The sequence below is a fragment of the Lynx canadensis genome, chromosome D1, assembly GCF_007474595.2.
Source record: "Lynx canadensis isolate LIC74 chromosome D1, mLynCan4.pri.v2, whole genome shotgun sequence".
NCBI classification, from domain to species: Eukaryota; Metazoa; Chordata; class Mammalia; order Carnivora; family Felidae; genus Lynx; species Lynx canadensis.
In genome coordinates, this window is record NC_044312.2 from 97556369 (window position 1) to 97580758 (window position 24390).

Here is a 24390-nt window from a genome sequence, read left to right on the forward strand (position 1 = left end):
TTGCACCCCATCACAATCGGTGAGCAAAATGTCTTGAATGCACGGACTTGAAATCCCAGTTAAAGAGGCTTATGCAAATTCCCTTTGTGTTTTACACACAGCAAGAGTTCTGGAAGTTGGTAGCTTTGTCCTGTCAGTCAAAGCCTGGTCTCTGTGATCTTTGTGGCCTTTCTTTGTACATATCAGTCCACGGTGGCAAACGGCACACCATCCTTCCCAGAAAGCCCCGGTAGACATCTGCATAGATCTTGATGGCCGGGACTCAGTTACGTGGCCACCAGAGGCCAAGGCAGAAGGCCCCTGTCTGTGGACGTTGAATTAGCCCACCGCCGTTGACCATTGAGCTCTGATGAAAAGAAATGAAGAAATCCCGAAAGAAGGTGACCTGTGATGAGTGCTCAGATTCCCCCACTGGGATGAGTCAGACCCTCCAAGGCGGCTTCTCCAGCTCATTCCTCAGCCTTCCCTGGGTCAAGATGGCCCCCAAGCAAGTCAAGAACATGTTCCCCTGCTGGAAACAAATCAGGGGGCTTCCCAGTAGATGATGACCTTGCTAGAACGCGACTCCAGGCCAGAGTGGTGACCACCAATAGGAAGTCGTACATACTCCCCATCTGCCGGGGTGATACTAAGTCTTCTCTCCTCACAGCATCACTGTTTCTCTGCTTTATCCCCAGCGCTCCCTACCTGTTTCCTGGCAGGTTGTGAGTGTGGGTGCTGCTGTGACTCTTGACACAAAGTGCTACACCCTCATCCTCCTGGCATGGGAAAAGTGTTCCAAGCCAGAGAGTGAGAGCAGCACGTGCAAAGGCCCTGGGGTGGGCTGGAGCACAGTGAGGACCCGAGGTGAGGGCGTCAGCAGGACCATACCCACGTTCTCCGTGTGTCTGTATCCACCTCTATCCCAGTTCGTATATGCCCAGGACTGCTTGCGAAAGCATTCATCCGTTTAGAGGGGACCTCGAGGGTCGCAAGGGTCTCCGGTGTATTGCTGCCAGATTGCTGTTCCGAGGCCTCCTGCCTCCCACCCCCTCCCACCCCCCACCCCCACCAAACGTGGATTTGACAGGGTAAGTCTGCTGCTGCCTGAGCCGTGGGGCCGGTCACGTGCCAGTTCCCAGGCTTCGTACCTCGGTCCTGATTCTGCACTGTCTCTCCGGCTGTGGCTTCACCTCTGGTCCTTCCCTCCCAGGGCTGTTACACCGTGATCCTCAACACCTTTGAAACCTACGTCTACCTGGCTGGAGCCCTCGCCATAGGGGTGCTGGCCATAGAGGTAAGTAGAGGCCCCCACTTCCGCGGGTCCCCTGGAAGCAAGGCACACGCGGGGTCTTGGGGAGATGCCCCGTGCCCTGCACCCCCCAGCCTACCTCTGTCTCCACATTCTAAATCTAGGACCAAATTGGCTCCCTGCTGTAGGGACAGTACAGGCCCCGCTGTGCCTGTCTGCTGCCCGAGTCGCTGTTGGACTCTGGTCTCATCCGAGCAAGTCTCCACCAGTGAGTGGGCAGGCTCCGAGAGTCACCCCCCCATCCTCCTCCCACTGCCCCCCTCGCGGTTCCTCTCTGCCTAATCCTCCCCCAAGGTCCCCCAAGGTCCAGAGTGAACTCTTAACTGAGAATCAACACCGCTGCCTTGAGGAAAGGGCTGTGGCTTGTGCTTCTAGATCAGGCTCTTTGTTGGGGGCGAGTGGGGGGGGGGTGGTTCGGGACCTGTGAGGCCTTGTCCACCTCCCAAGGGCGGTCTTGATTAACCCTTTCGCCCCAGTCCCGGAACCCCCGTCGAAAGGCAGGCAGCTGCAGACTCCGGCCGCCGCCACCAGGGGGCGCCGCAGCCGAGGAGCGGAGCTGCCCCTCCCTTCTCCCCGCCCCCTTCCTGGGTCTCAAGCCCCCGCTACTGCTGGAGTTTGGACTGACCGCGTATAGCCCACGCTTGGCCATCTGCAGGAAGGACCGCTCCCGGGCTTCGGCCAGCGGGGAAACGAAGTCAGGCGGCCGGAGCCCCAGCCTCCCCGTCCCTCCTTTCGGGGACGTCTCGAATGCCCGGCACCATGAGCAGCTTTCAGGGTGGGGGATGGGGGATGGGGGAGCGGGAGGGGTCCTTCATTCATTCATCCGTTCATTCAGCAAGCCTAGATTGAGCCCCTGCTTGCCAGCAGCGCTCCAGGGGAAGTTCTCTCGCGGGAGGACACCGTGAGCGAGAAGCAGATAAATCTGCGCTGGGACTGCGGAAATGGCGGGGGTGTGCCCCGCGCAGGAAGGACTCTTTTCAACTCCCGGCTCTGCCTCTCCCCACACAGGGCCTCTGAGCCACAGATTACTTCTCTGCAAGATGGCGCTGCTAACCGTGTCCCTATCCCCACCACCCCCACCCCCCGGCCGTCCTTGCTCCTGGCATTGTGGGGGTTGCGGAGGATGGGGACTGCTTGCCTGGCGGGGGTGCGGGGGGCTCGTTAGACAATGTCTGCATTCTTGATCCGCCGTCCTCCTCACCCCCAGCCCCCAAGCCCAGCTGTGACCCCTATGGGAGGCAGAACCCTGCTCCGGGAGGAGGGACCTTAACTGTATCCCTGTCCCAGCCTCGCTTCCCCTCCCGGATATCTGGCCATGAGCCTGGGCTCTAGGGACTGTCCCTTGTGCAACTTGCAAGAGCCCTGACCGTGGGGGCATCGGCCATTCTGGTCAGAGGGGCATCCCTGAATCTGGGTCTCTGCCTGCCCCCAACACCCCAGGGCCCTTAGGTAGGTGTTCCGTGACTGTGCTCTCAACTCTGGGAAGGGCTACATCGCCCTTGCCTATTAATAATGATCCTGGTAACTTTCTACTAATCATCTACTAGAGAACAGGCCTCGTTGGGTCATTGATGACCTTCTATTTCATCTTACCACCCTCCTGTGAGCTAGAAGGCGGAGTGTGTGGGACTTGGGAGGATAGGCTGTGGGGTCAGAATGCCTAGACTCAAACCCCAGCTCCCTCACTTGCAGCTGTGTGACCTTAGGTGAGTCGCATGACCTCTCTGTGTCTTGCCTCCTGCTCTGTAAAAGGTGTTTGGGAAAGCACTTGGAAATGTGCCCGGCACGTGGTAAGCTCTAGTACATGCTTAGGCCAGAGAAGGGACATGTTGGGCCCAAGGTTGCTGCTGGCAAATAGGGGAGCTGGATTTGAACCCACGTCCAAAGCTCCCTTCTTTCCATGACTACATTGCACAAAGGGGACCATGCGGAGGGCTTGCCCCCAAGGAGTGTCAGGAACCCCTACTGCGGGAGGGTGCTGAGTGATGGGTGGGCCCCCTTCCTGTCCCTCGGCCGATGGCTACTTCCTGTCGGGGTGGGACAGCCCAGCGCAGGGCTGGGAGGCCAGCCTGACAAGCCAACTTCGACTTCCTCTGCAGCTTTTCGCCATGATCTTTGCCATGTGTCTCTTCCGGGGCATCCAGTAGAGGGCGTGACCTGGAGCCTGAAGCCTCACCCGCCACCACTGCCCGGCACCCAACACCCTCCCCTCCCCGGTGTCCTTGCCCTCTTGCCCCCAGGGGAGGAGGTGAAGCCATCCTGAGTGGCCAGAGGAAGGGGCAGAGGAAAATAGCTATTTTTTTAACAAAACAAAATGAAGACAAGAAAATGGATTGACGTACCCCGCCTGGACTCCGGGCTCTCTGCGAGGGCCCCGGCGCTTGAACCCAGGGAGCACTCTGGACTAGAGACCAAAGGAACCCCAAGCCCAGGTTCCCTCCTCAGCCCCGCCAGCCCCTAGCAGCCCCGGGCCTGGGCCTTCTCCTCAGCTCCAGGTGCCAAGAACGGGAGGATCGAGGCAACAAGGAGGCAAAAGCAACCCTCAGATCGACAAAGCCCAGGGGCCCCCTGGGAGACTCGGGCACCGTGTCCCCGAGGACTTGGAACCTACACTGAAGCCCCGGTCTTCTGAGGATGGAGTTGCCCCTGCCTCGGGCTGGGGCCAAGAGTGGGCTGCAGACGCTGGATCTGAGAAAGGCCTAGCTGGCAGGGTCCTCGCTTCCCCCATCTGTTGGATCAAATAATCCGGAAAGCCCAGAGAGGGGCAGTTTGTCATTCACAGTCACACAGCACGTGCGTGACAATTGTGAACTGGAACCCACTCGTCCCTAGGCTGCCTCTCACCGCTTCCAGGGCTCTGTCAGTCTCAGCGTCCTGGTTTCCCGAGAGAGAGAGCAGGCTGGTCAGGAACTTCCCAGGCCCACAGCTGAGAAAATTACGGACTATTGCCCCTGCTCTCCTCCCACCCCACCCCCCATACTTCTTTCTAAGCCTGCAGGGACACAGACACACACACACACACACACACACACACACACACACACACTACCGTCCCTTTGCCACACTGCCCACCTCTGCCCACAAGCCTAACCCCTTCCCTGTTCACCAACTCTGTGGTTCCCCGGCTGGAAGGAACCCCCAGGATCATCTGGTTCTCCTCTCCCCACCCAGAACTGAGGCTTGGACGTCCTCCACAAGCTCTCTGCCAAGACTTTGCCACCGTCTTCTTGCATACCTCCAAGGACGGGGAGCTTACTACCTCCCAAGACAGCCTTCTGCCTTTGGACTGCTCTGCCTTTTTAGCATCAGCTCACTGCACATTAGGGTTCTCTGTTTCTCTTTGGTTGCATCCGTGGCATCCCACGTTCTCTTTCTCCTTCCCAAAGTATCAAGGCCACACATCGTCTTCCCCCAGATGCGTTTTCTGCAGGCTACAGAGCTCCAAGACATCTCGTTCCAGCTGTGACATGCTTTCCTGTCCCTTCACTGTCCGTAGCACATTTCTGTGTGTTTCTTCCAGGCTTGGGCAGGGAGAGGTTGTCCCCTAGACTCACTCACGCCTACACAGCGCCCACCGATCGGTTCCTCACATACAGGCCTTACATCCTAGACCGGTGTCGGCGACCGTATTACAAGATCCCTCGACCCCAGTGAATCAGGAGTGACCGCCGGAGGCTGGTCAGAGGATCTGAGGTTTGGCCTGGGGTCCGAGGGAAAGGACAGCGTAATCCTAGTTGGTGTCTGCCCGACAACTTACGCTTGATTAGTGACGTCTGCCGCGGGCTTGGCAAGGGGAGGGGCGGCGTGGCACCTGACCTCCTCTCCACGTCCCTCTTCAGGGTCTGGGAAGGGCCTGTTCTGACTCCCAGGCCCTGCGTCAGCTTCCAGCCTCCCTTCCAGCTTTCCAGCCAGTGGGAGAGAGACAGCTGTGGCCTGGAGCCCTGTGCCTCTCTGCTCTGCCACCTGCCCCCTTCAGAGATGCAGCCCCAGTTCTGTGCCTGCTGTAAAGGTTGGCTTTGACCCTCCTCTTGTCTCTCCCCTTCCCCCTCCCATCCTCCTGCTGTCCCCTCTAGTCCCAGGTCCCCCTCGTGGGCTCCAAGCTGGGGCTTGCCATGGAGTCCCTGTAGCATCCTGTCCTGGCAATTCCACACATGATGCCGTGGGCTCCCTGGCGATGGGCGTCCCCGGGACCCTGCAGCTGGAACCCCAGCCCAGCCCGAGAGGGGCCTTGGGCCTGCCCCTCTCCAGCCCCGCCCACCCACGTGCTTGGCTCCAGCAGAGGCAAATGGCCTGTCCGAGGTTGACAAAAAGAGCTGGCTGGGCGGGACTCGGGGTCTGACTGGGCAACTGTGTGGCTCTAGGCCAGGGGCATCCCAGATTTCCGGGCCCCATGTGGTCCGCAGCACCCAGGAGGATCCGGGGCCTTCGAGGTAAGGAGGGCCTGGCATCTATCTGGCACTCCCCCCCCCCTCCTCCTGTCCAGTCCATCCCCTCAGGGGGAGGAAGGGTGGGTCCTGGAGGAACATCTGGCTGAGGCAGGTTCAAGGGTGGATAGGAGACTCATCCCTAACGGCTTTCCAGAAGGGGGCCAAGGAGCCCCTTGTCTGTCTACTGCCCACACTGGGGCCGGAAAGACAAAGCAGGCAGTCCGTAGCATTGACCCAGGCTGGTCGTTATTTGCAAGGCTGTCTGCAGCCATTCTGAAGCATGAAAAGGCAAGGTCCGTGCCAGTCTGGCTCGACCGAGCCTTTCCCAGGCACTGAGGTCTAACTGGGCTGGTCCACGTACGGCCGATAAACAACCCTACCCTGTTGGTCACACACACCCCAGACTGAAAGCCACCTTCCGGCTCCGAAGCTGCCGCCTCTTAGAAAAGGGAACCCATCTGAGGGGTTACGAAGCTCTCGTCCCTCCTTTCCACGCCTAAGGGACCCGGCCAGGATACCCCAAACCAGCTGAGGCCCCGGCACCCCCATCTCCCAGAAGCCCCCTCTTCCCTTTCCCCATGGGTCCTGTGTCGAAAGTCTATTTTGAAACCTGTAAATGTTCCTTCCAGTAGATAGCAGAGCTAATTTATCATGTTTATTTCCTGTGAACCCCCCCTTTATATTCTATATCAAGAGGAGTTTTTGTAATATAAAACAGGACGCCCACACTGATGGTTTTGCACTGGTTTTTGTGACTGTTTCTTACAAAAAGAAAAAGGAACGAAGAATAAATAGTGGCTGTGAAGAAGGTGGTCTTGCTTGGGTGGGGGTGGGGCAGAAGGGGGGAGCTGAGGCACGGAGGGCACGGGGCTCCAGGGGCAAAGGTAAAGGGTGGTGGGTGGAGCGGGGGCGGGGGGTGTCTTCCCAAATCTTTAGGATGGGGAGCCGGGCCGACACGGGGCCTTCTTCAGGAGATGCGTGGGTCCCCCTCCCTGTTTGTCACTGCCTCCCTCCCAGCGATGGCTCCTTGCCTTAATCCCCCCGCCACATCCCCGGACCAGGTCTGCCGGGCTCTGCTAGGTCCCTCTGGGCCCAGCTCCGATGTCCAAGCAGCACAGAATTTCACGACAGCACCATCCCAGCAGGCCCTCATTACCACCCAAGGGACAAGGCCAGGCCGCCCTCCGGCTCGCCCCACCCCCACCCTGGCTGAGGCTGAGGCAGCTTGGCCAGCCCGTCAGGTGCCTCACCCAGGCTGCAAAGCCCATGCTTTCTATTCCCCTGTGCCCCTGGGTGGGGGGAGGAGCACTGATCCGCCACGCCCACCGGTGACTAGGACAAACCACCCATCACCCTCCAGAGGATCAGCCCAGCCTTAAAAGGCCTGGGTCAGATACAGGACGCGACGGGGCCCCAGGGCACTGAGGGCACTGCCCACTGGCCATCCACTTGACTCCCCAAGGTGGCAGTGGGTGCCCAACCCGACAGGCCCCTCCCCTCTGCGTAGTTACAGCTGGGCTTTGGGGACAGCCGGGCCCGGTGTGGGCAGGGCAGGGGGCCCAGGCAGAGGTTCACTTGGAAGCAGCCAGAGCTGGGCTGCACCTGCCCCCTACCCACCCCCCCCCCCCCCCCCCCCCCCCCACCCAACACTATCCCAAGACGAGAAACACGTCTGGGGCCTGGGCTGCCTTTCTCTACCCCTGTCCCCACACCGTGAGGGCCACCACTTCTGTGCACATTTGCGGCCTAGAGGGAAGGAGAGCACTGGGAGTGAGGGCTAAAGGGGGGCACACGAGCAGGGGCAGGGAGGGTGTCCTCAGCTCTGAGGGAACCGCGTGTTAGCCTCCTCTAGGGCACTTGGGGTGGGGACGACATTAGAGGAGTGGCCTGCTGAAATATTTCTATTTATTTCCCCTGCTGAGTTTGAAGGGCACCCAGTCCTACCCCGCCGGGTCTCAGGGGCAGCACCCCGGGGAGAGGGCGAGGGTGCACGAGGGGACTGAACTGGGCAGACCGAAGGGACGAGGAAACGCCACTGCGTCTCTCTCTTCTTCATCTCCAAACCCCATCACGGGGGTTCCACCTCTCTCTGCGTCCACTGTCGGGGCCGGCCTTGGGGTGAGGCTGGACCCAGGCCAGTTGGGGGAAGGGGACTCCTAGGGGCGTCCGGGAGCCGGGTGGAGGCACGGCAGCCTAGAGTAAGGCCCTAGGAGAGCCTGTGGTGGCCGGGCTTGGGGCTGGGGACCGGGCTCTGGCGACAGGTGGCCCACTGCAGAGGGAGGCTGAAAGGGAGGCACCGGCTCAGAGACCACCACCCCTGCCGGTCCGCCCGCAGCTGGGCTGTGGGAAGGGCAGGCGTGTGCGGTTAGGGGGCAGGGGGCAGCTCCCATGGGTGGGGAGGGATAGGGGCACGGGGTCAAATTCTTGGATTTTTCCAGGCATACACGGAAGCCACGGTCAGCCACATGGGCACTAGAGTGGCCGGGGGTGTAGGGAGGACCGGGGGACAGTGCTCAGCCTGTCTCAAACCAGAGAAGGGCCTCCCGGCAGAAGGGGCGAGAGCCCCATCTCAGGCCAAAACCCCACGACTCAAGCTCTCCAGTGAGTGTCTGTCCAGGGGATCCGGAGGCCAAGAGACCCACGAAAAGGAGGCGTTCCTGTGTGGGGCGAGGGCCAGAGGTTCAAGAGGCCCCGTCCCTCCCCAAACCTGAAAGCCCAGGAGATCACAGCATTTGGGGGTGCCCGGAAGGAAAGGAAGGCGGTCAGCCCCGCCTGCCTGGGGGCAGGCCCGGCACAGGGCAGGCTCCTTCCTGCCTTCCAGCAGCCAGAGGGAAACTGAGGCCCCGGGGCCTCCCCGCCACACAGGGGCCCCTGGCCCAGCGAGTGGCTAGACTTTCTTGGGTTTTCGGCCCACTTGGTAATAGTAGTAAATGCTGATGACGACAAAAAGGAGGCGGCTGGCCAAGAGCAGCAGAATCCCCAGGGACGCGAGGCCGGTCTCCGCGAGCGTAGCACTGATCACTGTGGGAGAAAGACCGGGAAGGGACAGACGTCAGCGGAGGGGTGTGCCTCACCCTCAACCCGGGGCGACATACTGACGGGCGCCCGGGCGGCTCAGTTAAGTGGCGAACCCTTGGTTTCGGCTCAGGTCGTGATCTCACCGTTCGTGAGTTCGATCCCCGAACTGGGCTCTGTGCTGCCGGTGCAGAGCCTGCTTGGGATTCTCTCTCTCTCTCTCTCTCTCTCTCTCTCTCTCCCCCCCTCCCACGCTCGCTTCTCAGAATACATAAACTTAAAAAAGGAAAAAGATGGCATGCTGAGCTGGGGGGTTCCTGCCAGCTGCTGGCCCTCACGGACATGTCTGTTGTGATGTCCCCCACGTGGCAGGTACTGGGGCAAGGGCGAGCATGCCATCACACCTGCTCCGGGTACACAAGTGAGCGATGGGTTATGGGAGGCGGCAGGTGCACGTACACGGGGGAGACTGTGGCTCTGTGTGTGTGTGTGTGTGTGTGTGTATTCAAGAAGGTACAGGTGTGTGTGGGTAGGTGAGCACAAGGGCACAGACACACAGGTAGACACGGCCACGTGAGCCCCTCCCCCTCGGATGGATTTCATCACTTCCTGGAAACCAGGCAGCAAGAGCTGGAAAGCCAGGGGCCACGCCACCCTGCCCACACCTCCCACCCCGTCAGCCTCCCTGTCTCACTGCCCACCTCAAGACTCACCCAAGAACTGGACCCCAAAGTAACAGGCTTCGGTGAGCAGAGTCCATCGGATGATCACTTTCTCAGCCGTGTAGAGAGCATTCCACATGATCAGGGAGATGCCTGGGGCAGGGGGGACAAAGAGCAGACTGGGGAGGGCGTCTTGAGCCCTAGCCCCGTGGGTCAGGGGCCCGTTCCTCCTCCATTGGGCAGATTTGCCAGGAACCCAGACTTCCACATTCCCCACCCCCACTCACACTCCCCAAATTAAAGCCATCCGCCATCCCACCGAACCCCATAACCCTAGCTCTCCCACTGCATGGGTGATGTCCTTGAAGCCACCCCGATCTCCACCAGCCCCTGCCCCTGCCCCCTGGCACTGGTGCAGACCCTTGAAGGACGAGTACAAGTGCAATCAGCACAAGGTTGGGGGAAACTGCATGTGCAAAGGCACGGAGGCTTTCTGAAACGGGGGACTGGGCATCGCGAGATGCGGCCGGAGCCCAGGGCCCATGGTGAGGATATGAGGGAGGTGGGTCTGGGAAGGTAGGCTGGATCCACCCCACAGACCACCCCGAATGCCAGGTGGAGGGGCTGGGCCTCTATTCTGCAGGTAAAAGGGACCGCGGGATGTTTTAGAGAAGAGGAGGGACGCTACCTGTGCTAGGCTTTAAAGGCTGTTAACTCAGCTTCCGGCCAGGCACGGGGTGTGACAAATTCGGAAACAGAATGGTTCTAAGGAGAGGCCCGAGGGTGGGAGGGGTTTTGCAGACCCGTGTCGATTTGGTCTCCCGCGCTAGGCCGTGAGGACCTGGAGGGCAGGGCCCGAGCCTCATTCACCTCTGTACCTGGATAACCAGCTGGGGAGCTACACACAGTAAGTATTCGGTGTTTGCCCGAGTCCACTGGGTGCATTCCAGCAGTGGCCACGAGATGGCAGCACACACCCAGCAGAGACAGACTCAGCTGAAGGGAGGGACAGCAGGTGCTTAGACGGGGAGCCCACGCACAAAGAAAGGCTTCCCCGTGCTCCTCTCAGTCCCCGTTGGTCCCCGGCTGCCCATCACGTCCCTCGGAGTCTGCCCTAGCAATACTCACTGAGGAGGGCACCGCCATAGAGGCGGATGGGGGTCTTGCTGGTCACCTGGGCTCCATCAAAGACCGCATCATAGAGCTGGTCAGGGAAGGCGAGGGCCTGTGGACATTGGTGGGAAGTTCATGGGCAAAGTTGGTGGGGGTCGCTGTTGAAACATCCTCTGGACATGTCCCTCCTTCCCCCCCAGAAGCAGGGCTGAGATCCCTGGGGGCAGTCCACTGTCAGAACCTTGATTGGCCCCAGGCCTTCCGTGCCAGGACAGAAGGCTCTGGGTTTCTAGGGGCAACGAGTCAGGAACGTGGACCACGGGATCTAGGATGTGCCAGAGCAGGCCAGGTACAGGTGGGAATGAGTGTCGGGAGCTGGGACTGTGGAGGGAGCTAGAGGGCCTTCGGCATGATGACCATGTGGGTAGAGGCAGCGGGGCCCCCAGGGTAGAGGAGGAACCCCCAGCAGAGGTTCAGAGGCAGGACACAGGGAGCCGGACCCGGGGCCAGGGGCGGGGGGCGGGGGGCTCACCATGATGGCGATGCCGGAGAAGAGCACAGCAGAAGCAAACTGCCAGACCCTGGGGACACGTGGAGAGACGGGTCACAGCCAGGCCCCAGGGGACCCTCCCCTCTCCAGCCAAGATGTCCAGGGATGGCTGGCGTTAGGGGGAGGGAACGAGACGGGATGGAACCACAGGCACGAGGGCACCGGAGCAGAGCTGATGCGGCAGGGTCTGGCGCGGCCCTTCCCCATAACCCTGCCCCCGGCCCAAGCTCACGCTCAAGTGCTCACCTCAGCCCCAGAGGCTCCCGAACAGCAAACTTGATTTCGTTGCCCAAGACCTGGCTGATCTGTGGACAAACAGGGGTCAGGGCCATGCCCAGCCCACTCACTCCCCTCCCGGAGCCCCCTGACGTGTCCGGGCACCCACCGGGGTACTTCTGCTCAGCCAGAAGGTCACCCAGGCTGGGAAGGTCACACTGAAGCCACCCCCCCTCTGCCTCTCCTTGACACCGGGGCTTACACAGGAAGCTGAAAATACGGTGGGTGAGAACAAAAGCTCAGAGGTCCGCTAGACACGGGCTTGAAGCCTGGCTCTGCCACTTACTGGTAACGGCCTTGGGCAAGTCCTGGCCCTCTCTGGGCCTCAGTTTCCTCCTCTATCAAATGGATTAATAACCATCCCCCAGCACTTTAGTGAGATTAAATAATGCTTATAAAGCGATCGTTGCAGTAGCTGGCACATAATAAGCGCGAAATTCATTCCAGCGATCTGTCTTTGTTTTTGTTACGATTCCCCGGACATCTCCGTTAAGTTCCTAGAGAAAAGTTCCTGCAGCCACAGCTACTCTTCTCCCAGATGGCAGGCCGGACCCGCCTCCCCGAAGGGGTGTTGAGGTGGGCCCCTGGGTGTGGCCAGCTGAAGGCCCCGCCCCCCCGGCCCACCTTGGAGCGGTGCACCTCCCCGTCGTCGTCCTCCCCGCCCACGCCGAGGATCTTGCGGGTCTTCAGGCGGCTCACGAGGTCCGTCTGGCTGTGCTTCTTCATGAGAGGCGGGGGCTGCTTGGCCGCCATCTCGTCCTGGAGCCGCTGTCTACGGAGGCCGAGGGGAGACACCAGCCTCAGCCACAGGTCCTGCCCGGCCCCCAGACGTCAGGGGCACCCAGTTCGGACCTCGGGGCCTGGCGAGGCCTCCCCGTCAGCGTGGGGCAGCAGGGGGAGCACCAACAAGAAATCTGAGGGCCCAGGCTTGGTAGTCGGCTCCCTAACTACCCGGCTGCGTGAGGAAAGGGGCAAGTGTCTCCCTTTCCTGGCCTCGGCTTCCTCGTCTATAAAATGGGTGGGGGAGGATGTTCCTAAAGCCCTTCCCGCTCTGTGAGCCTATTGGGCCTAAAGGCACACGGTACACCCCAGGTCACCAGGCCGGACGGAGCCTTTCAGAGCGCGTGCGCCCAGGAAAGGCGTTCGGGCCCAGATGAGACCACATCCGGGAGGTGGGGCCATCGGGAGTCTGGGTCAGTCTTGCCAGACGAGGGGTGATCTGCCCGAGTCCTGGGGTCCAGGTCCCCCACGGAACTGTGGCCCAGACAACCCCTCTGCCTTAGCCAGACTTCCTCCCTGTCTCCCACACGACCTCCTTCAAGCCGCCAGGGCTGAAAGAAGGGGAGCGGGGTGACCCCGGGACCCAGCGGAGCCAGGGGAAGGACGGCCGGGATTGCTGGTGGAAGCCCGTGCCCCTCCCTGCCAGGGGCACGCACTGCCAGCCTCTTCCCCTCCCCGTGTCTGCTCGCCATCCCCCCCGCCCCCCCCCCCCCCACCCCAGCCAGGTCTTGAGCGCCTACCGTCTACCAGGCGCTGGTCCGGGAGACACGGAGATGACTTGGCCGCCGGTCCTGCGGTTCAATCAGCACCACACCTATGCAAAGGAGATAGAAGTGTAGACCCCGGTGAGGCAAAGGCCTCCGAAGGCTGGCACTGGGCTGGGAACCGCCAGTGTGCAATGGGGGCTGCTTACGCCCACTCTACAGATGAGGAGCTCAAGCTCAGCAAAGTTCAACAGAGAGAGGCTGAGTGACTTCAGCACCCACCCCACCCCCCACCCCACCTTATTCCAGCCCACAACTACCCTCTGGCAAGGCCGCAAAACTACTCTCACAGATGTTGCCTGCCCCTCTGCTGGGCTTGCTGGACCTCCCTGACCAGGCCTCAGACCTGGGTCCCAGTCTGGCTGCCAGCGGAGGGGTGTGTGTGTGGGACCAGCCAAGTCTCCCCCTCCCGGCCCTGGTCGGGGCGGCCAGAGGCAGAGCCGTCCTTGGCATCCTAAAATAAAGCACCCGGACAAAGCAACATCAGAACGGAATCCAAGTGTGGGGCGTGTGGATATCGTGGCTTCAGACTCGGGTAAAGGAGGGAAATGGCAGAGTACCTCAAGTTTGGAGCTAACCACACAAGTTGGTACCGATGGCCTCCGGTGAGTGACATTCAAGGCCAAGGGCCCGCCCAACCCCCCCGGCCTTACTTACAGCTATGCCGTCCCCTCCCTCCACACTCACCCTGGGGCAGGGGAGGGGCGCGGAGGTGGCCGCTGGTGGCCAGGAAGGCCCTCTGGCGGGGAGGTGGCCAGCCCCGCCCGAGAAAGCAGGGTTTAGCCACACTGCTCCTCAGGGGCCGGGCGCTGTCCCCACACCTCAACGCTGGCCACCACTTCTCGTGACCCCAGAGGCTACAATCAGCCCGGTGTCCCTCCCGCTGCCAGGTGGACCCGCTCGAGACAGCCTGCAAGGGCCGGCCAGCCGCTGCTGGTGGCAGCCGGGGCTCGCCCCCCCTCACCCGTCCTCGGCCCAGGAAGCACCGGGGGGCCCCGCCCTCACCCCTTCTTTGTCTTCCGGCCTCCCCTCTGGCCTTTCTTTCTTCACTTTACATACTGCAGAACTGACATTCTTTGTTGTTTGCAGTTCCATAGATTTTTAGGACGTGTGTAGATTCACACACCTACCACCGGGAAGTCAGGACCCCTGCCCGCGTCATGCTCTCCCCTCACCCCTAGCCCCTGGCCACCACGGATCTGTTGTTGGCCGTCACCCCGGCTCTGTTCTTCTTTTTCCCAGTGTGTTATATACGTAGAATCATAAAGACTAGAACCATTTGAGACCGGCCCCTTTCATTCAGCATAATGAATGAGATGCCTTTGAGGTCCATCCAAGCTGCTGGGCCAGTCAACGGTCTTCTCCTCTTTATGGCAGAGTAATATTCCACGGGACAGACGTGCCGGCTTGGCAAGCCAGCCATTCGCTGAAGGACCGCCGGGCCGTTCGCAGAGTCTGACAATTATGAACGGACCTCAGTCCCGCACCATAAGGCCGGCCCTCGGGCCAAGCCCACCAGGCCTGGGCTGCATCAGTGACCCCAGCTCAGAGCGACAGCTGCCTTCCTCCGCCCGGTGACCCCTCGCCACCAACGTGTGCACGATGCTCCCCTCCGCGCGGCAGGCCTGAACCTGCGAGGCAGGGGCCGTGGAGCGTGGCAGGGCCAGCCCGCAGGGACTGGGTACAGAAAGGGGACTGCGGTGTCCCGGGCTCCATTTGACATCAGCACCGCTCTTGGGGGGGACAGGCTTTATCCACAGGCACCGCCATCAGGTACCTGGGCTGGTGGGACCCGCTGTGGCCTCCCCCCAGCCCAGCCCCCAGCAAGGAGCTCATCACCAACAAAGGGCCCTAGGGCCTCCCAGGGACAGGGAAATCTCCAGGGAGAAGAATCCCCTGCACCTGCCTCTGCACAGCTAACTCCTCTGAGCACTAAGTTCTGTTCCTTCTTCACCCACAGCACAGGGCCCTGCCTGGGGAGGGCAGGTGGGGGGCTGTATCACTCCCATACACCCGCCAGCCCCTCCACAGGCCCTACCCCCCCAAGGCAAGCCACGTACACGGCCCCCTCAGATCTGCCCTTGAACTTGCTTCCCTTCCCACTCCAGGTGTTTTTCAGCCTGGCCTCACCTTTTTTTTAAATGTTGATTTTATTTATTTTGAGACAGAGGAAGAAAAAGAGAGAGAGGCAGAGCGAGAGGGAGAGAGAGAAAATCCCAAGCACGCTCCGTGCGGTCAGCATGGTGCCCGACATGGGGCTCGATCCCACGAACCGTGAGACCATGACCTGAGCCAAGATCAAGAGTCGGAGGCTTAATCGACCGAGCCACCCAGGCGCCCCCAGCCTGGTCTCATTTTAACCTAAGCGAGGACACAAAGCACCTTCCTTTGCCGTACCCCCTGCATCGCGTCTGAACCAGATGTGCGTTCGAATCCCGATTCTGCCCTCTTACCTGCTGTAGGGCTTGGGGCAGCTGGCTCACTGCAGCTCTCCCAGCCTCAGTTTCTGCCCCTGGGAAATGGGGGCCATGAGAACACTGGCTCCGTGCATGCGCTGGAGGATAGGGCGAGGGAACTCAGGGGGGGCCTGGGGCAAAGTGCCCTGCCCGCCCACACTCGCACTTCGCTCTCTTCCTTTAGCCATTCAGCCGTGCACAATGGAAAAAGCCTGCCCCATAGGGCGGTTGCTTCCTTCCCAGGGCCAGCTGCCTTCGAAGGGCCCCCAGGGCTTCCCCCAGGTGAGGCCAGCTGCCCGAGGGAGGCTGAGGGAAGGGGCAGCGTGGAGGACAACCAGCCAAGCAAGGAACAGGTGCAGGGACATTGCAGCCTGCAGTCCCCTAGAGCCTGAGTTCAGGACCCTCTACGTTCTGCCCCTGGCTGGCCTCTCTGACCTCAGTTCCCAATAAAGCCAGCAAGTCGCTGTCCTTTTGAACAGTGGTTCCCATTTCTGAACCACTGCCCCCGAGAGGGTCCTCCCTGCTCTCGGTCGCCCCACCCCGACACTCCTGGTTCTTTAAAGCCGCACGGCCCCTCCCTCCAGGCAGCTTTCTGGGACACAGCCCCTCCCGACTTCCGTGGGTCTCAGTGTGGGCGGCCGCTGGTCACTTCCAGCCCATAGGCCTAGTCATGTCATGGGTGCCTGGGCTCCTGGAGACCCGGTGATCTGAAGGCAGGGTTGTTATCTCATCCAAGCATCTTCCCGCTGGGCCTTGGCACTCGGGCAGGCCCTTCATGGGCACAGGAGTGACAGCTGGGCTGCGGGCAGCAGGCCTCCCGAACCCCCCCCCCAGAACACCCAAGATCATGCTATGTTAGACGTGGCAGGGCCCAAGGGGGGGGCTCTGTTCCAAACACACACTGGACAGGGCAGAAAGCTGAGGCCCAGAGAGGGCAGGGTCTGCCTCAGGCCACCCAGGAGCTGGTGGCAGGAGTACAGGAAAGGGGTTTCGCGGTCAGGCAGGGCTGGGTTTGAAATTGACACCTCCTCCTGGCTGGTGGTCTCGGGCAAGTGGGTCCAGGGTGCCGAGGACACAGGAGAGTGGGTGCCAATGTCTCGGCGAAGGGCCCGGCCCATGGGGTGCCCGGGAAGCGGCGGGGGTCAGGACAGGTGGGGAGAGCAGGCGGGGAGACCTCACGATGGCCGCCTCCATGAAAGCTGCAGCCACTGCTAGACGGCCAGCGCCGCGGGCCGGGGCTTTCTGTAGGTCTGGATCGCGGGGCTTGGGACACTTCCTGGCACGGGAGGGGCTCGGCAAATATTTGCGACCGAGTAGTGAGCTGGGGAAGGGTTTGAGAGCCCCCCACTGCTGGCCAAGCTCTGACTCCCTGCAGAACACACACACCTCCACGCATCAAGTGCAGGGACGTCTTGAGGCCAGGAAGAACATCCCTAAGAGCTCCCAGTGGCAGTAAGACAGAGAGGTCATGACTACACGGAGGCCAGGAAGGGAGAAGTCTGTCAGGGGTACAAAGTGCCAGGGGAGAATGGGAGGGGGGGTGGGGAATATACTGCACGATTAGGCCAACTTGGGCTCAAACCTCAACTCTTTCTCTTACTTGTCTGTGACCTCAGGAAACTTTCCCAACCCCTCTGAGCTTTCATCTCGTCCTTGGTGAAACCACACTGCTACTTCTGAGCTCACAGGGTTGTGAGGAGACGCTGAGCACAGGCACTCAAGGGGCCTGGCACCTGCTGTGAGCTCCATACAGGACAGCAATTAATGACATTGCTTATGGGGCGGCTGCCAAGGCCCTGCCCTGGCGGCAGGTCAGACGGGCCTGGGGCATCACTCCCGTGCTGGTCCTAAAGGACCTCTCCCAACCCCCCTACGGCCTCCCCAAGAAGCCTGCCTGGTTTCCATAGAAACGGCCGGACTGCAGAGCTGTCCCTGGCGTGGAGACTGTGCCCATGAGGGCTGGCTTAGAAACCTGACCGGCAGGGGGAGGGGAGAGGAGAGGAAGGGCGCCTGGGGCCCGGAACACCCACCAGCTGATTCGGGGCAGTTGCTGCTGAGTCTCAGAGCCAAGAACCACTTCCTTTTCGAACAAGACCCTCTGCTAAAGAGACAGTACACCTGTCCCTCCCCCATCTGGTAGGAACTGCCCCGGAGAGCACCCACCCCAGGGCTGGAGGCAGGGGACGAGGACTTCCAGACCAGGAATGCTCTGCAATCCCCATGACAACCCTAGGAGGACGGCTGTATCGTCACCCCCATTCTACAGACGAGGAAACCAAGTGACTTGTTCAAGCGTCTCGGGGTAAGTGGCAGAGTTGAAACTTGAACCGAGGTAACCGCACTTCGAATAGACATCCCGCGAGGAGCTGGGGTGTGTGGGCAGGGCCAGTGGTGATGTCTGGGGAACCTGACCTCCAGGAAGAACTACGCTGTAAGCCATCTTCCTCCTCACATCTCGCTTTGAAAGTCTCTGGCAGGTTGCCAGCATCCGAACTCCTTCCTTCCTTCCTGGGGTCCAGCCTCTCCTGGGTGAAGGCGCTGTGGCTCCGGCGGGACCAGGGCAGGGCCGCGGGGAGGCCCATTGTTCTGTTATCACACGGGTGCAAAATAGCTGGAAACAGGGGCTGGGACAGGGCAGTGCCAGGGGAGGGGGCAGTGAGAGGCAGAGCCTCCAGGCCCTGCTCGGAGAGAAGCAGAGGTGAGGAGGGAGCCCCAGCAAGGAGCCCATTCATCCACCCCATCGTCCCTTCCTGGGGCAGTCCACCAGCCCCTTGGCCAAGATGGGGTCGAAAGACCCCCCAACCCAGAGCCCCCAGCCTGGGTCTTCAGGCGGAGTGAATCTCACATCTCAAGGGCCGTACGGGAGAGGCTTGGGGATGAAGGGACCCATGTTCCTTACTAGCCCCTACGCCTTTGGGCAGATTAACCTCTCCTGCACTGGAAATGGGGGTCATGAGGCCCGACTTACCAGCTTGTCGGCAAAGTTACAGCAAAACTAAGAAGCCCCAGGACACAAAGGGGGTTTGGCTAATGCCGGCTGTCCTACGGACATCATCACAGTGACTGCTAAGGTGCAGGTGCGGTCCTCGTGGGTCTCGGGGCCTTTGGGCTAAGGCACAAAGCCAAGCCGACTTCCGGGCAGCGCGTCCCTTGAGGGTGTAGTTATTCTAAAGGCGGAGCCGGCCTGAGGCAGTCAGCCTCGCCTGTCAAGTGGCTGGTGGGCCAGTCGAGGGCAGGGCCGTATCATCTCTCTGGCGCATGTCCCACGTCACCCCTGGGCTCAGCGCGGATGCAAGGGAGCAGGGTGACAGGTAGAACTGGGGGGGGGGGGCATGATGCAAATCCCGCCACGGTGACAGGCCTAGATCCTGAGTCAAGAAAGGGATTCCACGTCCCGTTTCCAAGAACCTCCAGGAACGTGGGAGCTGCCAACGGAGCCCTGAGTCACTGGCGGGGAGACAGGACAGCTGAGGTCACCAAAGACTGTGCCACCGCGGGAAAACCAGGGCCCAACTGTGAGATTCGGTTAATTCATTCAAAAAAAAAAAAAAAAAAAAAACGGGAGCGTGGTGTCTGGGGCCCTCCCGGCTGTGACAGTCATGATTTGGCTTCTAAATCCACACTCCAGCGGCACACGAGGCCCGAGCTCCCGCTGCCTGGGGGCCTCTTGGGGACACGCATATTTTATCCACGAGTTCTCTTTGTTTTGAAGGTGCCTGATTTCCAGAATTGCAGAGGAAAGCCCCAACTTTCATCATAAACAAACATCTGCAAATCGTCAGGGACGAAAAGAGTAATAAACATTCCCCGCAGTGTCGGAAAGGGTGGGAGAGCAGAGGACAGGGAGGGGGCATCCCTGGGCCTCACCCCAGGGCCTGAGAGGGCTGCTGTGTGCAAGCAGGATTCAGCCCTTGACGGCCATCCATCGTCACTCAGAAGTCGCTGAGAGGGTCTTCCCTGTCCCTACCGTCACTCACAAAGGGCAGAGCACATGGGGAATTTCTGTCCTCTCAAGCCGGGAATGGGCCTGCCTCCCCCACAGCCTGGCGACCGCGTCAGGGCCCTCAAAGGCAGCTGGTGCTTCTGGATCCCATGGGACCATGATCCTGGGGACAGCCTGGCTTCTGGCTGCCATGGGGCCAGAGCTCTTGAGAGGGGGCAGTGGACATACGTCAATACCCCACCGCCCCTCCCACCCCTCTCCAAACCTCTACGAGGGGAGGACAACTGGGGCAAAAGGAACTTCCCTGCAGGGATGCCAACTTTTCCAGAAGCGAGAGGTGATTTGCCCTCTGGGTGGCTCGGGGGAGGCAGGTAGAAGGGTCCCTGTACTTTTCCCGGGATGCGGATGGGCCAGCCAGGACTGCCCATCTCCCCCAGGTTTGGGGGCTCTGGCTTAGTGGTCAAAGGAGTGGGTTAAGACTCAAAAGGCTTGTGTACCTGCATGGCGTTGGGCCAGTGACACCACCTCTCTGGGCCTCCGTTTCCTCATCTGTTAAATGGGTGTAATAAGGCCACCTACCATCCACTGATGGGGAGGTGCACAAAAACACCCAGAACAGTACCTGTTCCATAGTGAGCGCTTAGTAATGTTGCTGCTGTTATTTTGAGACTAGGAGACTCAGCTTCTTTGCCTCAGTTTCTCCCTTCACCATACCAGCTTCAGAACAGTCCCCTTCAAGGGGCTACATGTGGATACAGAATGGGGTGTTTACAAGGGACGGCCAAAGAAGGAAATGGGAAGGGAACAGGGACTCCCTCTGGGTCCGGAGGCAGATGCGGCCCGGAGGCACTCACGACAGACGGGCAGGGAGAACCTGGAGAGGGTTTCGCGATGGATTGCACCCCTTGAGCTACTAAGCCTGGGTGGCTCCCCTCCATGTTTCCAGCTCTTGGCCAGGCCTGACCCTGGCCGGGACGCAAACCAGTGTGGCCAATGAGTAGCTGAGCTGCAGGATGAAGTGAAAATATTATAGGCCGGGAGTCAGAACATCGGGCACCCCGCCCTGCTGCCACCGCTACATGTCCTGGGGTAACTTCAGAGCCATCCGAGCATCACTTCCCTCCTCTGCGAAATGGACAGGCGTCATTCCTTTTCAGCCAGCCTTGCCTCCTATCTCTTCCCCACCCCCCTCTCTCCACCCCAGTCACGCTGGCTCCTTACGGTTTCTCAAATACGGCAGATACGTTCCTGCCTCAGGGCCTTTGCACAGGCTGATCTCCGCAGGATCTTTATTTACCCAAGCTATTCCCACAGTTCACTCTTTCAAAGCCTTGATTCACAAGTCACCTCCTCAGGGAGGCCTCCTCGACCACCTTTATGTAAAACAGCACCCCCACCCCTCGCCTCGACACCCCCTGACACTCAACTTTTCCCCCTTCACCCCCCAATACGCCATCTAATTTATTTTATCATTTGTTCCTCTACCCTTTAAGTGTCAGCTCCGTGAGGGAAAGAATCTTCATTTTGTTCTCAGCTACCTCTCAGTGCCTGGGACTGTGTCTGGCACTTCGTTCACTAAATCACCGTTGGCGTCGGGCCCACAATTAGCATGGAAGAGTCTAGAACTGTGTATGTCTAGGGGTCACTGCTAATTTCATGGTCTCCTACCCGGCACACCGGTGAGGGGGAGGGCCTTTCTCCAGAGGGGCTGGAGGGTTGTCCGTGGCTGAGTATAGAGTTGGAGAAGTTACTGCGGGGCCTGGGGGCAGAGATCCAGCAAAAGTGTTGACAGCTAGACAATGGTGAGGGACTTTGGGTCTCAGCCCTCCACCCCAAATCTGGAAGGATTGATAAAACCTACAGCATGTGGGCGGGGAAAAAAGACGCCAGGGCTGCTGATTCCCGGGGTACTGGAGCCAGAGGGGACCTCAGGGACCGGCCGGCCCATTTTATAGATGGGATAACAGAGACCTGGAGAACCAACGAGAAACACCTTTCCTCCTCCTGGGCTGAGGGTGAGGCTTCCGCTGAGGAAGGCACAGTGTCCCCTCCTGGCACTCCACCAACGCCCCCCACCCCAACCCACTCTCCGTCCCTGCGCTCTTTGGGCGGCAGGAAGAGAGGGTCTGCAGAGGGCCGTGGCCTTCTCCACACAGGCCAGCAGCCGTGTAGGTCCAAGAGGCCGCACTGTTGGGGTGGGCATCCCTGCGGCCCTGATGCGTCCTCCCCGCAGGACTGTCCCACCAGGAAAAGTTTGTCTGAAGGAAATCAACCAGGAAGCGCGGGGCGGTGGTGGGACCGCCGACTCGGCCTTGGCCATGGGCGCTGGGCTCTGGAGGAGCCGCGGGGTTCCCGGCCTCCGCCCTGCTCCTGCCCCCGCCCACCTAGCTCCGGCGGCGGAGAAACTGGCTCCCCCGGGGCCGCGAGGGGGCGGCGGGAGCCCGGGACTGGGTGGGGGCGGGGAGGGCGGAGCGAGGGGACGCAAAGCAGGCGCCGGATACTGCGGGGCGCGCCGGGGATGCGCGCGGGATTCTGGCGGTTCCTCGACAGACCCCCTGGATGGGTGCGAGTATTTTGTCCGCGGCAGGAGCCCCAGCCCACGCAGAGCCAGGCCGATGGCCCCACACTGCCCCCTTCCTGCTGAGCGCGCGACTTAGGGGAGACCGGGGGGGCGACGTCTCCACCTGTGCTTTCCTGACCCTCCCACCCAACCACTGGGGCTTAGGCGCGGCTTCGGTTTCGGCCTCCTCCCCCTCCCCCCTTCCCCTACCTACCTCCCCGGCCGGGAGTCGGGGGTCTCTCCCGGTCTGGCTCCTTCCTCCTCCAACGTGTCCTTTATCTCCGGCTCCAGACACTCACCCACTTTCGGAGACCCGGGCCTGAGAGCTGGGGACCCCAGGCGGGGAGCTCCGGGCTGTTGGGCGCCCCCACGGCCGGCCGAACCAGTAGGACCCGCCAGCGGGAACTCCGCCACCGCGATCAGCGGCCCTGCGGGGGCGAAGACAGAAGGAGGGGCACTCGCAAGTTTGTGCCGCGCACTCCTCGGACCGGGGAACAATGGCGATGGGGGGGAGGGGACAGAGAACCGAGCGCGGGGACAACAGTCAGACCTCAGGGAGACAGAAACTGCTTTTCGCTCTTTCTCTCTTGCTCCGAAGCACCGGGGGGAGGTAAGGGCGAAACACACAGTCCAACGGAGCAGAGACAGCGGAGAGAGAAAGCCAGGGGAGACAGGGAAACCGAGGCAGAGGGAAGGAACCGAAGGGGCTGGAGGACTGCGCCTCGGGGGGGGGGGAGGCCGGGAGGGGACCCCTGGAGTCGCGGCAGAATCTGCCGGGGCCGAGAGGTCCTGGGGCGCCCAGGTCGCGCGCCCGGGGCCCCCATGACCCTGCGGCCGCAGAAGCCCCGCTGGGCTGGGCTGGGCTGGGCTGCGCTGCGCAGGTACCGGCCGGCGGCGGGAGGGGAACGTGCGAGGCTCGGAGGCGGCGGCGGGGGACAGAACTTACGTTCCTAGCGCATGCTGGCGCCGGCGCTGCGCGGGGCTGGCGAGCCAGGGGACGCTTGGGCCCTCGGGAGCCTCACATCGCGCCGCCCGCGCGGGGCAGGGCAGGGCAGGGCCGGGCGGGACTGCGCGCGGCGTCCTGCGCGGCCGGGGTTTGCCCGAGTCTGGCGGCCCGCGCTGGTCCCTCCTCTCGGTCCCGCGCGCAAGCCAATGGCGCGCCGTCCCCTCCCACGCGCCGGCTGCCTCGCCCCCGAGGGTGGCCGCCGGGCGGGAGGGGGAGAGGGGTTGGGGCGACTGGGCTCCGGGGCTCCCCAGCCGAGGCTTTCCTAGGGACTGCCTGCGGGGGGCGCGCTCACGCCCCGGGAGAAGGCGCCGGAGAATGAAAGCGGAGGGCCCGCGGCGCCCAGGAAGACTTTTCTGGCAAGTTTCTGAAGCCGGCGCCCCTTTCGTGAGACTATCAACACCCCCACGGGTTGGCAGACCACGCTGTCTTAAATATCCTTGGGGTATCCCCTGGGGCCTAGGCCAGTGTCTAAAATGGAAGGGACTGCTTTGGCTGGTAGATACCCAAGTGTGTAGGGAACACAGTGACAACAATGGTCACCATCTGCTGAGCGCCCGCTCCCTGCCAGGCACCGTGTGCGCAAGGAGTTACAAGCGTTAACTCAGTTGATGCTCACAACAGCCTATACCAGCCGCGTGATTCATCCCATTTTACAGATGATGATCATTGACTTCGGATTTGGGCTTCCAGCCTAGACCGCCCCCCCCCCCCCCAAATGACACCCACCCCTCCACATAAACCTCTACCTTTTTCATCCTAAAGCCTGGCCTCAGCCATGTCGCTGTAAGCCGCACTGTCACAGGACTAAGATCTTATCTGGGGCTCCTGGACCCGTCCTGGGGGGCACAGTTGTCAGACCTTGTATCTCTGCGCATCCTGCGGGGGGTAAGGGAGGGTGATGGGGGTGGTTTGGGGTCTGTGGGAGCCTGTCAGCTTAACAGAACCAGGCTCCTATGAACAACGCTCCCCCCCACCCCAATTTCGGGCTCATTTCAACCCCCTGTGACCAGTAATGTGCCTCCCACCCCAGATCTCACCACCCTGCAGCCTTCTTCTAAGAAAAATGCCTGGATCTCTTCATTTTTATCTGATGGGAGTGGGGGTGGGGACAGAAAGGCAAGGTTGATGACACATTCCATTTCATGAGATAAGTAAATAGAGCAGGCAGAGGTGAGTGGTTGCCCCAGGTCTCTAGCTAGGTGGGCATTTTGACTCCAGGTCTGAGCTCTTTCTGCACCAGGTCCTGAAGGGTTAATCAGGCGGGCCCTGGGAGTACCCTGCCCGGGTTCAAACCCTGGCTCAGCCATCTGGCAAGTTATTCAACCTCTACATGGCTTATTTCCTCCGCCTCCGAAATGGGGGTGACCAATACCGGGAACTGCCCGGGTTGTTGTGGAACAGCAACAGCACACACTTATTGAGCACTAACTGTTTGCCAAGCAGACTCTCACCTGTCTCCCCAGAGCTGGGAATGGGCGGGAGAGGCTGTGCCCTTTGCACGGAAGTAAATGGAACGGGGCCTGGTTTATAGAGAGCTCCCAGTGACA

At 61.0% G+C, this 24390-nt stretch overlaps 2 protein-coding genes across 6 annotated transcripts in view; one reads left to right on the top strand and one right to left on the bottom strand.

The window, feature by feature from the left end:
• TSPAN18 (tetraspanin 18) overlaps positions 1-6450 on the top strand; it is a 188072-nt gene extending 181622 nt beyond the window's left edge. For all 3 annotated transcript variants that reach the window (XM_030332181.1, XM_030332183.1, XM_030332182.1), the window contains 2 exons: positions 1193-1276; positions 3391-6450. In XM_030332181.1, coding sequence (XP_030188041.1) covers positions 1193-1276; positions 3391-3438 — 132 coding nt within the window. In that variant the 3' untranslated portion in view covers positions 3439-6450. The remainder of the gene's footprint in view (positions 1-1192; positions 1277-3390) is intronic.
• A 1154-nt stretch (positions 6451-7604) lies between these two features.
• Positions 7605-22873, bottom strand: TP53I11 (tumor protein p53 inducible protein 11). Of its 3 annotated transcripts, XM_030332186.1 has the most exons (10): positions 22784-22873; positions 22052-22265; positions 15332-15432; positions 12855-12928; positions 11959-12106; positions 11305-11363; positions 11041-11089; positions 10524-10620; positions 9447-9548; positions 7605-8739 (listed from the first exon to the last, which is right to left on the bottom strand). In XM_030332186.1, the coding sequence occupies exons 5-10, from the start codon at positions 12085-12087 to the stop codon at positions 8606-8608; spliced, it is 570 nt and encodes a 189-aa protein (XP_030188046.1). In that variant the 5' UTR covers positions 12088-12106; positions 12855-12928; positions 15332-15432; positions 22052-22265; positions 22784-22873; the 3' UTR covers positions 7605-8605. The 3 variants fall into 3 exon arrangements, with proteins under 3 accessions (XP_030188046.1, XP_030188047.1, XP_030188045.1); XM_030332187.1 differs by lacking the exon at positions 15332-15432 and having other exon boundaries at positions 22137-22265; XM_030332185.1 differs by lacking the exon at positions 15332-15432.
• Positions 22874-24390: the final 1517 nt, after the last annotated feature.

Excerpts from the sequence above, each read along its gene's own strand:
- TP53I11 (XM_030332187.1), bottom strand. The coding sequence starts at position 12,087 with ATGGCGGCCAAGCAGCCCCCGCCTCTCATGAAGAAGCACAGCCAGACG. Across the intron at positions 11,364-11,958 it reads GGGAGGTGCACCGCTCCAAG|ATCAGCCAGGTCTTGGGCAA; the intron begins GTGGGCCGGGGG and ends GTTTGTCCACAG. Across the intron at positions 10,621-11,040 it reads TCTCCGGCATCGCCATCATG|GCCCTCGCCTTCCCTGACCA; the intron begins GTGAGCCCCCCG and ends CAATGTCCACAG.